Genomic DNA, 12,242 nt, shown 5'->3' on the forward strand with positions numbered 1-12,242 from the left:
ATGTCGCCCTGGCGCCCGCCGGTCCCACTCGCACGGCAGCGAAAAGCGGCTGGTATAGGTTGCCATGGGTTCGATTCGTGGACTAGCGACTGGACGACTTCCTAACCCAGCAGCGGCCTAGACGCCCGATGCGCGGCCCCACGCGTCCACACTGGCGGCGCCTATGATTGGGCTATGGAATTGCGCGCCAGCGTTGCTTGTTGGCCGACCTCTGCCTGGCCTGGCACCTCGCCCTGGTTCTAGCGCCACGGCTTGACAGTCATTCTTATCATGCCCTCCTTGCTAGGAAGCGAGTACAGCATGTGCAGGGCGCAATGACGGGTCGCAGGAAGGCCTGCACGATCTGAAGCGCACGCAGCAGTGTTGCTTGAAACTTGATTGAATTTTACGTGAGCACTGCAGCGGTGCTCAACGATGTCACCATCAGTCACTCTGAGTGATCTCGGGCTGTCACAGTGAAGACCACAGCATGGGATCGCGCTCGCGATGCTTACATGACATCTAAGATGATCACGCAGCTACATGATATTGGCATGTTATGATCTTCGCCCGCGCATGCAATCCAACCATCCGTGTATGATCCTCCTCTTGGCACGTGTTATACATAGCAACATCAGTCCTAGCATCAGGAGCATGTAGCTGGTCCCGCTACCCGTGTCCCTCCAAATAGGGCAGTCACGGCAGTCAACGCCAGATCGGTCCAGCAGTGCGCTCATCTGCTGCGCCGTGCTCCCCCATGCCGCCGGCCGCGGAAAGGACAGACAGGCCGCAACTGGAGGACTGCGTAGTAGCATGCCTCGTGAGCATTGATCAGCCCCCGTGGATGGCGAGCCATGCGCAACATGGCGCGCTTGCCTCGCCAACATCGACCGTCCGCCAGCAAACCGCGAGCTGCCTTCTCACCCCGCGGCCAACCCCACAACAGGATATCCCTGGGACCCAAGAAGCCCACGCAATCCCCACTACCAGCGTCTGCGTCGGCACCGCGCCGCCGCAGCCGCGGGACGCGTCCTGCCAGGCCCGACAGCAATCGGACGCCGCAAGCCAGGCTGATGCAGGCGCCGCGGCCGCCGACCGAGCGGCGGCGGCGCAAAGCGCCGGCCGTGCGGCGGCGGATGCGGCGGCGGGGCTGGGAGCGTTCCTGGCGTGCGTCGCGCCGCGCATGCTGGAGCAGCTGTCGGCCGGGCCGGCGGCGGTGGCCGTAGGGGCGGCGGCCGGCGGCCCAGGCGGCTGGCAGAGATGGGCCGGCCACAACTCGGACGTGAGCTGCTTCCTCCACAATCGCATCCACGCGGCACGTCTTGTGCAGTCAAACGTTTGGCATCCACGCGGCACGTCTTGTGCAGTCAACCGTTTGGCATGGATTCCATGCCTGCCAGCAGCCAGTTTAAGCGTGGGCTCGCAATTCAAGGCTTTGTAATTCACATTCCAGGCACCACACAACGCCTGCAGGACCTTCGAGCGGAGCAGCTGCACTCGCTGCGCGCGTCTTCTGGCAGCGGCGCCGCCAAGCAGCAGCAACAGCAGCAGCGCAGATCGGGGCACGGCGGCGGAAGGGAGCTCGTGGTTACCGCGCTGGACTGGAATAAGACCGGCCACACACTGGCCGCAGCGTATGGCAGGTGACACACAGGGGGCAAGGGCGCGGTCGGCCGGCGCCACAGCCGCTGCTGGGGGCTGCCGTGGCAGCGGTAGGCTTGGACACGCCCCTGCTGGCAGCCTCGTCATGCTGCTTACATTACAGAAGCGCATATTGTGATCCCTGCCACAAATTTGGCTCCACCTAGATGTGTATTAGAACTTGCACGGGTTTGTGCATTCAACAAGGCCTTGCACACCTGACTTGCGAATTCAGGCACGACATCGCAGGGTGGTGCGACACCCCAGGCTTAGTGGCCACTTGGAACCTCGCGCACGGGCCCATGGGAGTGGCGCGCGAGCGCCTGCTGCCCATCGACTGCTGTGCCACAGCGGTCGCCTTCCACCCCACAGAGCCGGTGAGCAGCGATGGGGTTGGAATCTCAGTGCTGCAGGGCCTGCCTTGGCGCGCGCTCCGCGGCTGTCTGGGTGATGAAAAGCTCAGCAGCATAAATGCCATGGGAGACAAAGTTGGCTGGGTGATGTCCTGCAGCCAGGCTTCATCCCTTCGCGGTCACATCCAATTCACAGCGAAAAGCCAAGGCGTGCGTTATGTGTTGGCGAGGAGCCGCTGCCCCACGCCCGCGCCGCGACCCCACACACACGTAGAAGCCGGCTCCCTCTCCAGCACACCCCGCCGCCCCACCCCCCACCCGTCTGAAATCTTCGGCGCGCCCCGCCCCAGGCCCTGCTGGCCGGCGGCACCTTCAACGGAGAGGTGGTGCTGTGGGACCTGGGCAGGGACGCGGCGGCGGGGGACGACCCGCAGGTGGCGCGCACCGACAGCCTGGGGGAGGCGCGCCACAGGGAGCCCGTGACCGCGCTGGTGAGGGGCCGGGGTTTAGGGTTTAGGTTGTAGGTGAGGGTTCACCGCGCTGGTGAGGGGCATGAGAGGGCGGCGCCCGGTCGGCTCTGAGGCCACCTCGTGGGCCTGCGGACGCTGAGGGTAGCGGGTCGGCGGCACACAGGAGGTCGGGACAAAAAAATGGATGGTTGCTATCATAGGCGACACCGTGGGGCATGCGGGGGGAGAAGCGGGAGGCCCCAAAATCGTGGCTCGCAACAACGGGTAGCTTTTCCCCCTCTTGCCCTGCTCGCTCAACCCGTCCCGCCCATCCGGGTGACACGGGCGACGGCGACCCCAGGCTTGGCAGTACAGCGCCGCCGAGGCGCGCCGCCACGGGGCGGGCGGCGGCGGCGCGCACCTGCTGCTGAGCCTCGGCGCAGACGGGCGGCTGCTGGTCTGGCGCGGCGCGGGCGGGCGGCTCGACAACCCTCTAATGACGTGAGCCGGGTTCCCCGCGTGCACCGACCAGCAGTCGTGACGGATTGCTGGATGCTCGGCCCCTGCAGCAGCTTGAGCCTGGTATCCACTGCCTTTATATCCTGTAGCTTGCTTCAGGCGATGCACACAGCAAGGCCGCCGGCGCAGTGCCCAACAAGACCCCCAACAAGGCTGCCCCCCTGTGCACCGCAGCGCCCCAACCCTTGCCCTCGCTGCCCGCATGCGCTCTGTGAATGCGTGTTTGCTAGGTATGAGCTGCGCTGCCCCCAGCCAGGCTCCGGTTTCGGGGCCGGGGTTCTACCGGGCGCCCTCTGCATGTCAATACCACGCGGCCGCCCTCGCTCCTCGGCGCCGGCCGCGCCCGCCGCGCCGCCGCCGGCGCCCGGCGCCGCGTCCGAGGCGGCCGGCGCCGCGTTCGTCGGTCTGGAGGGCGGGCGGCTGCTGCGCTGCCAGCTGGCGGACGCTGACGAGGCGGCCCTGCGGGAGCAGGCGCGCGCGCTGGCGGGCGGGGAGAGGCAGGAGCCGCGCTGCCCCGTGAGGGAGGCGGGCTATGAGCGGCACGAGGGGGCCGTGACGGGCGTCGCCGCGTCGCCGTTCCAGGTGCAAACGTGGGACGGGACACGCCTGCGATGGCCAGACTGGGCCAAGGGAGGCGCGCAAGCAGGCGCTTTCCCGTCTCCTGCATCCTGGTTGCAGTCAGGGGGTTGGGCAAAGCCCCCATTTGCTTGGCAAGAACACACTCAGCTGAATTTAAACTCATCGCGATTGGTTGTAAACGCTTGTCAGCTTGTCACTCCTTTATTCACCGCTTGTACAGGCTCACGCCGTCCTGTCCTGTGGCACAGACGGCTGCGTGCAGCTCTTCAACTCGATGCGCCTCCGGCCCGCCCTCCGGCTGTACGCGCCGGCCGCGCCGCTGCTGGGCGTCGCGTGGTCGCCCGTGCGGCCGCTGGTTTTCGCGGCCTCGACAGGTGGGCGCGCGCCAGGGGACTGCACTCGCCGGTGTCGCTCGCGGCCTGGCTTGGTCGGGCCCGCCGTGCGTGCGTGCGTGTGCAGGACGCACATGCCAGCAGAGCCTGCTGGGCTGGTCGGCGCCAGTGCTCGAGCTCAACGGCCCGCGTAAAAATACTGGTGGGGGTTGGGGGCGGTTCTCTTCATTCTGCAACAATGATTGCTTTTCACCACCATGCAGGGGACGGCACTGTGCTGTTCTATGACCTGGGGAGGGCGCAGCAGCAGGGCGCGCTGCCGGCGCCGGCGCTGGCGCTCGACGCTCGCGATGGGGGCGGCGGCGGCGGGCGGCCCAGGCGGCGCGCGGCAGCGGCATTCAACCGCGCGGTACCTGCGCTGTTTGCCACTGCTGCAGGCGGGGAGGTCAAGGTGCGAGACTCGAGCGATGGGGCAGCGGCAGCAGCAGCAGCAGCGGTAGCAGCGGTAGCAGCGGCAGCAGCACTAGTGTCAGTTGCCCACATGACCGGGACTGCCCTGGTTCTCAAGGCAACTGCAACAATCGCGGAGATGCAGGCACCCGACTCAACATGTGCCCTTTGCTCACAGTCACACCCGTAACTAGTGGGCATATCATTTCTTGCGCTCGCACCATTCAAATGCAGGTGTGGCGGCTGCCCGAGCAGCTGGCTGGCGGCGGCGACCAGCTGCAGGCGTCAAAGCAGCTGGCACGACTGGTGCAGCTCGGTTAGCCCGCAAGGACAGCACTTTGCAAGAGCGGTGTTCTATGCCAGGATATCCCCTTACCACAGGGCATAGTTGAAATCCTTTTTCACATTTTGCAGGCAAATTGTCAGATGACAGACTGACCAACTGCAAAATCAACAATGGGTTGTGATGTGCCAAGGCAATGGCCTGGGACGTGTCAGCGATGCAAAGAGCGGCACAACTGAAGGTTGCAAAAGTCATGGTGTCGCATGCGCTGAGGCAAACAGCACAAAAAATACAAGAGGTTCAATGGCTTGGAGGTCATTCGACATCGCACACTGACCATCCCGCTACGGCACGGTCAGCTCTCAAACACCCAGCCCTCAAGGCCAGCCGGCATATCAGGCACCCAGACAAAATCGTCGCCGCTACCAGTTCCCTCGGCAGCGCCCCGCCATGCCTCCTCCCTCCCGGCGGCGGCCCCCTCTGGCGGCCCAGTGCCCCCCAGCGACAGCAGCAGGCGGAAGACGCTTTCCAGCGCCATGCTGGCATCGAGTGACATAACCGCCATCATCGCCGCCCGCGCCCGCGCCCGCGCCCGCGCCTCCGCCCCCGCTCCCTGCCCTTCACCAGCCGCACTGCCACTGCCGCCGCCGCCGCCGCTGCCGCCGCCGCCGCCGCTGCCGCCGCCGCCGCCGTCGCCTCCTGAGGCAGGCGACAGCAGCGTCGCCGCCGTGCCCCGCCACATGTGCGCCGCCCAGGCCCAGCAGGTGATGTACGAAAAGTAGGTGCCCCTGTGCGCCGCCACCACCGGCATGAGCGCCAGCTGGCGGCTGGTGGCGCGCGCCCAGGGGGGCGTGGAGGAGAACTCGGCCCAAGTTTGTGCCCAGGTGTCCTGGGTCGCGGCGTCTTCGGGGAACAGCCCCAGCAGCTGCTCGGCCAGCGCCGCGCACACCTTGTCCTGCGGATCGGACCCAGGATGCCTTTGTTTGAATTGTTTGTGGGTTAGTGCAGCTGTTGGGCGGCGCCCTGCTCCGGCCCTCTGCTGGAGCGGAGGGCCGTGGTCCTTGTAAAGAAACTTTACCCTGACATAAATGCGTACAGCACCACACACGCAGGGCCCAGTGTCACGCCATTCCAAGCCATGAAGCCCCAATACGCCCTTCACACCACCCTCCCAAGCCCACGATCCAAGGTACCACCACCCCACCCCGCCCACCTGCACAGCCAAGGGGCTGCCGTACCGCCACCGGTAGTGCCGCGCCAGCGCGGCCGCCAGCTCAGCAGGCGCGGGCTCGCCGGTCTCGCGGTGGCTGCAGATGGTAGCGAGTGCCGCCGGCTCCAATAGGATTCGTTCAAACAAGGCAGAGGGCAGCTCAAGGAGGTCTGGGGCCAGGAAGCGGCCTGACAGGTGCGGGCTGCGGGGCCGCGCCTGCTCCTGCTGCTGCTGCTGCTGCTGCTCTTGCTGCTGCTGCTGCTGTCCCTCACGCTGCTGCCCCTGCCGCTGCTCCTGCTGCTGCTTCTCAAGCTCCTCTTCAAAGCTGCCCCCAGGGCCGACCGGCGGGCCCAGATTGGACGACGACAGCAGCAAGTGGACTGCGTGCCCCAGCTCGTGCCCCAACTCCCACAATGCCGACAGCGATAGCACGCCGTCCGCAGGGGCGGCGGAGCCGTTGGTTGAGCCCGGCGCGCTGCCGCCCTGGGGGCCGCGGGGCACGGAGGATAGTCCGATCGACACCCCGGGTGCGGATGCGGCATGGGCCTGCAGCCAAGACAGCACTCGCGTAGAGCCCGGGCTGCCCGCCGCCGCAGCCGGCCCCACGGCGCCGCCCACGGGGCCTAAATGCGCGATCGCCGCCGCCCATAGCTCGTTGGGTGACAAGTCCCCGTCGCCGCCTGCACCGCACCTGCCGCCGCCTCCACCGCCGCCGCTGCCACTGCTGCGCCCCCGCCGCGCCCAGCGCCACGGCCCGTGCCGCAGCACGCGCGTGCCGTACCCAGCCCCAGGGTCAACATACAGCGTCCCCAGGTGGCCCCTCTGCTCATGCAGCATGGCGACCACCCAGACGCCCGGCCGCCACAGCTCGCCGCCGCCTCCGTCGCCGCCGCCGCCGCCGCCGGCGGGCGGCCGGGGGAGCAGCGCGATGCCGAGCAGGCGCCGCAGGAGGGTGGAGAAGCCGAGGAGGACGGGGCCGAGGTGGAGGTGGGGCGCGAGGGCGGCGAGGGTCGCGGCGTCGGGGGCGCACTCCTGTGGGGGACGCGCCGGGGGTGATCCGCGTCGCGCGGGTCGGTGAGTGGGAGGAACCTGGGTGTGTGTGGCATGTTCAGCGCCCGGTATGGTGAGCGGGCTGCAGCAGCTGGGTGCGTTGCATTTGGGGCTTAACCAGGGGGGAACAGGGTGGATGTGCGTGTGAAAGAGGGCAGTCAACTTAGGCGGATGATGCCGCCCCGCAAGCGCACCACGCCCAGAAAAGCTGCCCCGCAGCTGCCGATCCTGCAAGCTAGCCCCCATACTGCCGCCTTACCGCCTCAAACAGCCGCTCCCAATCCCATGGCTCGAACGGCGGAGCCAGCGCTGGCACTCGCGCCGGCACTGGGTCTTCTTGCCGCACCGCGGCCGCCGTGCCGCCGCCCTTCCGTTCCGCCACTGCCAACCCCGATGCTGAGGCGCCGGGCGCCACCTCATCCGGTAGCCGCTGCGCTCGCGCCAGCAGGCGCTCGACCTGCCGTTCTGCCAGGGGGCGCAGCTTCTCCGCAGCTTCCTGCAGGAACCCCGCGACTTCCACGGGCCCCGGCGCCGCCAGCCGCGCGCAGCAGAGCTCGGGAAAGCTTCCGGCCCCGCAAAGCTGCGCCATGCCGTCGCGGCAGAGCGCGAGGCGCGAGAGCGCGGCGCCGCCGGCGGCGAGCCGCGGGACCAGGCCGGCCTCGTGCGCGGCGCGGCGCGCGGCGGCGCCGGGCGCGCGCGCCAGCAGCGCGGCCGTCGCGGCGCGGGTGAGCACGACCGTGCGAGCCGCCGGCGCATCGTCTGGGGTGCTCCTGCCGCCGCCGGCGCCGCTGCCGCTGCCGTCGCCGTCACTGCCTCCGGCGGCGCTGGCGCTGCTGCTGCTGACAGTGGGGCCCAGGGCGTCCCCAATGTCGGCTACATCCAGCAGCACGCGCGGCGCCAGCGCTGCATGGTGAGGCAATAAGGTCCTGACAGCGTCATGAGGCGTCGAAGGAGCTGCGCAGAGGAGCCCAGCCCGGCCTGCTCTGCTGTGTGTCGGCGTGGCACCTCTACGAAGGGCAGGCTCTGGTCACACGCGGCAGCGCAGCCAGGCCTACGCCACACGGTTTAAATGGCGGCGCGAGCGCGGCGCGCAATGAGATGCCTGGTGCATCGCCCACGCTCGATAGGAAGATCAAAAGCCACTCCGCACCTGGATCCCCCATTAGCTCATCCAACTGCCGCAGCAGCCCCGCCTCCTCGGCCCGCAGGCACGCGAGCCGCTGCTGCGCCACGTCTGGCGCCTCAAGCGCTGCCGCCCAGGCGCCCCCGTCGAGCGCCGCGCCGGCCGTGGCGGGGGCGCCCCCTTCAAGCGCCCGCAGCAGCGCGCCGCAAAGCCGCGCCTGCTGCTGCGTGGCGTCGGCGTCGGCCGCGGGGTGACGCTGCGGGGCCCGCTCTGGGGTGCGGCGGTGCATGGATTGCAGCCGCTTGATGAGGCCCCGGTTACTGATCAGAAAGCCTGTTTGAAGGGGGGGGGCCAAAGTGTCGTAGGACAGTTCGGGCCCATCAATCAAACATGACCCCTGTGGCCGAGTGTCCACCATGCGCGCGTCATGAGCCGGGAGGCCCCTCAAAAGCTCATGCTGCTGCAAGCGCAGCTGTCAACGATCTCGCCACGCCACGTTGATCAGTACAAGCAAATAAGCGGTTTTGGGATGCCGCAAGGAGTCCCAAGGCTGCAGGGTCCGCCGCACCTTGGTATTTGCTGCAGGCGGCCGCCACCTCGGCCCCCGCCGCCCGCCACTCCCCGTCGCTGTGCTGCGCGCTGCAGTGCGCCGCGAGCGCCGACGCATCCCTCAGGAGCACCAGCAGCTCGTCGAGGCAGAGCAGCAGGCGCGCGTCATCATTTGATGCCAGGGAGAGCGCCGACGACAGCGCCTCGGCCGCGGGCCGCCATTGGTGCCGCCACGCCCGCCGGAGGGCGTCGGGTGACGAGAGGCCGGGGACGCCCAAGAGGCCGGGTTGCTGCGCTGGATGCTGCGAGCTGTGAGGGATCCGTTCCAGCACAGCCCGAGGCACTGTGCTGCGGACCGAGCGCACGCTGCGATAGCGGCAGGCGGCCACGCCGCCGCTGCAGGGCCCGACCCTGAGGCTCCGCATACCCTCAGTAACATGCAACTTCCATTTCAAGCGTACGCGTTCCATCCCGCACGAGGCCACGAGTCACTACTGTTGACAAATCGTGTGTTTGATCTGGCGGGCGTCGTCACACGGTGCACTATGATCCCTGATGCTGATTATGTTTGCAGTCATTGTTGCACCGCGAACATCGGATTGTATAGAGCGTGGACAAGTAGCCACCCCTGGTGAAGCATGCAAGGCTCCCAGAGCCTTGCGCGTGGAGCGCGCTTGCACCGCTGTGCAAGAGTATTGAGAGCACCAGTAGTCCAAGGTATGTGCTGCCGTGCAACCGGACTTTGATGAATGCTGTGCTGGCTTTGCCGTCGAACCCCGGCTGGTGTTTCGTGGCCAGCGGTGGCGAACAGCGTTCATCCCGGGGCCTACTGTGTCCTAAGATGCTGCCTGCACGGTTTTGCGCTGCGCGCAGGCCGCACAAGGGCCCCAGTTCCGGGCCGCCTGGGGCAGCGCGGCGGCAACATCGTCGCAGCTGCCGCATCGCCTAGCTGGAGTGAGGAGGACGGCGGCAGCGGCGCCTCCCCGGACCCCTACACAAGCGGCAGCAACAGCGACAGCGACACGGCGTCGGCCAGCGGCGGGGATGGCCTGCTCGGCCTGCCGCTGCTCGTGGCCAGCCGGCTGTCGCACATCAACAAACAATACATTAAGGTCAGGCGTGCGTGATTACATACGTCGGGGCTGGGGCTGGGACGCGGCCGCTAGCAAAAGCACGACAGCAGCCATGGCGATGGCACTCATTGCAGGCGCCCGCGCACCTGCATGGGCAGCAGCTAGCCTCGCTGCGCCATGATCGGGTGATTGACCCCTTCCCCCCCCCCCCCAAAAAAACCCCACTCACCCTACAGATGCGGCGGCGGCGGAAATGGTGGTCGAAACTGGGCGGATACCCCAAGGTGCGGCCAGCCCCGCCGTCCGCATGCCGGCATACATCCAAACCGCGAAATCCCGTCCGCGCCGCGCGCCGCACGCGCGCAGATACAAGCAGCCCGCCGCGCACGAAAAGCACCTGCACGCCGCGGCCCCGCCACCTCGCCCCCTCGGCCGCGCCGCCCCCAGGTCCCCAGCGACAGAATGGACCACCTGCCTGAGCCGGCGATCGAGCTGTGGCACAAGGTCCTGCCCCTCGGCCTCATCTTTTTCGCGGCCAGCTTCAACCTGACGGTGCTGCAGTCCCTCAAGGACTCCATCGTGGTTGTCGCCAGCGGCGCGGAGACGCTGCCGTTTTTGATGTCGCTGTGCGTGCTGCCGATGTCGGTGGCGTTCTTCGTCGCTTATGGGAGCATGGTGAGCGCGCGCGCGCGCGCGTGTGTGTGTGTGTGTGTGTGTACGTACGTGTGTACGTACACGTGTGTACGTACGTGTGTACGTACACGTGTGTGCGTGTGCGTGATGTTGGTGGCATTCTCCTTGGCGTATGGCAGCATGGAGGGTGGAGCAAGATAAGGATAGGATAGGATAGGGTGGGATAGGATTGGGTCGTTGCAGCGCCCCGCGGCCGCCCGCTTTTGGAAGCATCCAGGCTCGTGGCAAGCGGCGGGGGGGCCGGGCGGCGGCAGCCGTGGCGGCTGCTGCTGGCTGTCGCGCGGCTGACGTGGCTGGCGCCCTCACGTGAAGAGCGGCAGTGGTGGCGATCGCTCCCGGCAGCGTGGGCGGCTGGCTGCGCTGCGTGGCCGGGGGGGTGTTGCCCAGTCGGCCGCTGGCGCCGCCGCGGGCGGCTCCGACGCCCGGCGTGGCGGTTGGGGGCCCGGGAGGAGGCACGGCGGCGGGGGCCCGGCCCGAAACACTACGGCAAGGCTTAAAGAGCAGCGGCGCGCAGCGGCCGCACCAACGCGGCGACCCTCTCCCCGCCCAGCCGGGCGGCACCCGTCGGTCCGCTCCCCTTCCAACGCCTGCGCCCCCGCGCCCCCCCCCCCCGGCCGCCCCCAGGTGTCCCGCCTGCCGGAGCGGTCTGTGTTCTACGCCGCCGTTGCGCCCCTCCTCGCCTTCTACGCGCTGTTCGCAGCCGTCATCTACCCCGCCGCGCCCGCCCTGCACCTCGACGCCGCCGCGATGCTGGGCGCGGTTCCCACCGGGCTTCACGGTTTAGTCAAGGTGGTCTCCAACTGGACGTATTCGCTGTTTTTCTGCTTTGCGGAGCTCTGGGGCAGCGTCGTCATCAGCGTGCTGTTCTGGTGGGTGCGGCCCCACGCCAATTGCGGTCCCCACCCCACCCGCGCACGCGGGCGGGACCCTTGCCGCCCCGTCCGCCGGTGGGCCGCACGGGGCGCCGTGGGCGCTGCTGCGGCGCGGCGCGTCGGGGGTCATGCAGCCGTCGTAATCGTAGTGTGTGCGTGTCCGCGCCGCATGCCGAGAACGTCTCTTGCGCTCGGCCGCAAGCACGCATTCGGGCCCGGCCGCCGCCGCTAGCGCCACCAGCGACCAGCAACCCGCGGCCAACACAATCAGGCGAATTTCATTTGATTACCTCTCAATTGCAATCGATTTCAGGTCCCTGGCCAACGAGACTGTGACAGTGGATGAGGCAAAGGCGGTGTACCCCTTTATGGCAATCGGCGCCAACATTGCCCTGGTGTGTGTGTGGCGGAGGTGATGGGCTGGGATTCGGTAGCCCCGTGGGGTGGGGGGCCGCCCGGGAAGAGCATCGAGCCGAGGGGGCTACCCCGGCCGGCGCTGTTGTGGCCTGCGGCGGCGAGCAGCGGCTTCGCCGCAGCGGCCCGCTTGCGTCCCAACTGGAGGCGTGGCAGCCAGGCCACGCCCAGCACGCCGCGAGGCCGGCCGCGCCTGCAGCCCGGCCGCGCCGCAGCTCCCTACCAACTGGCCGCGCAAACGAGCGAGCGACCGACCGACGCCCCCTGTCCTCGCCCTTTCGCCCCCAGGTCGCGGCGGGCTGCTTCATCCGCGCAGTGAACGCGGCCCTGCCCCCGGGCAGCCAGCTGCTCGGCCTGCGGGTCCTGGTCGGGACGGTGCTTGTCATGAGCGCCGGCATGTTTGCAGCCAAGGTGCGATCCCGCGGCTTGCATGATCTCGCGCCGCGATCTGGGGCGACCTGGGGCGACTTGCTTCGACAGTTGGCCTCTGCTCTGCATAGTTTCAGCTCCGGCTCTGCTCGCTCGCTGTCGCTGCCTGGCCTGCCGCTTCTGGAATTCCTACGGACGGTCTAGCTTTGCTGACTAGGCGGTTGGCTGCATCGTTCTGAAACAGCCAGCCTTCCATCTGGCTGCCACCGCGCCCGAGCGCCGCCGCCCCGCCCCTCCTCATTAC

The 12,242-nt window shown here is 68.1% G+C and overlaps 3 protein-coding genes across 3 annotated transcripts in view; 2 read left to right on the top strand and 1 right to left on the bottom strand.

The window, feature by feature from the left end:
- Positions 1 to 1,922: 1,922 nt before the first annotated feature.
- Positions 1,923 to 4,623, top strand: MNEG_4697 (hypothetical protein; the record flags this gene model as incomplete). Its single annotated transcript, XM_014046822.1, has 7 exons — positions 1,923 to 1,997; positions 2,324 to 2,464; positions 2,784 to 2,923; positions 3,172 to 3,523; positions 3,741 to 3,894; positions 4,116 to 4,303; positions 4,537 to 4,623. 7 exons carry the CDS (start codon positions 1,923 to 1,925, stop codon positions 4,621 to 4,623), a joined length of 1,137 nt encoding a protein of 378 aa, XP_013902276.1.
- Positions 4,624 to 4,940: 317 nt separating this feature from the next.
- MNEG_4698 (hypothetical protein) lies at positions 4,941 to 8,257 on the bottom strand (the record flags this gene model as incomplete). The annotated part of the gene is made up of 4 exons (XM_014046823.1): positions 4,941 to 5,540; positions 5,799 to 6,827; positions 7,105 to 7,748; positions 7,996 to 8,257. 4 exons carry the CDS (start codon positions 8,255 to 8,257, stop codon positions 4,941 to 4,943), a joined length of 2,535 nt encoding a protein of 844 aa, XP_013902277.1.
- A 1,795-nt stretch (positions 8,258 to 10,052) lies between these two features.
- Positions 10,053 to 12,242, top strand: part of MNEG_4699 (ADP,ATP carrier protein 1) — a gene marked incomplete at both ends in the record, with an annotated part of 4,886 nt that continues 2,696 nt past the window's right edge. Inside the window, 4 exons of the mRNA XM_014046824.1 lie at positions 10,053 to 10,265; positions 10,908 to 11,152; positions 11,469 to 11,550; positions 11,858 to 11,980. Coding sequence (XP_013902278.1) covers positions 10,053 to 10,265; positions 10,908 to 11,152; positions 11,469 to 11,550; positions 11,858 to 11,980 — 663 coding nt within the window. The remainder of the gene's footprint in view (positions 10,266 to 10,907; positions 11,153 to 11,468; positions 11,551 to 11,857; positions 11,981 to 12,242) is intronic.

This window comes from Monoraphidium neglectum (assembly GCF_000611645.1).
Source record: "Monoraphidium neglectum strain SAG 48.87 unplaced genomic scaffold scaffold00665, whole genome shotgun sequence".
Classification (NCBI taxonomy): domain Eukaryota; kingdom Viridiplantae; phylum Chlorophyta; class Chlorophyceae; order Sphaeropleales; family Selenastraceae; genus Monoraphidium; species Monoraphidium neglectum.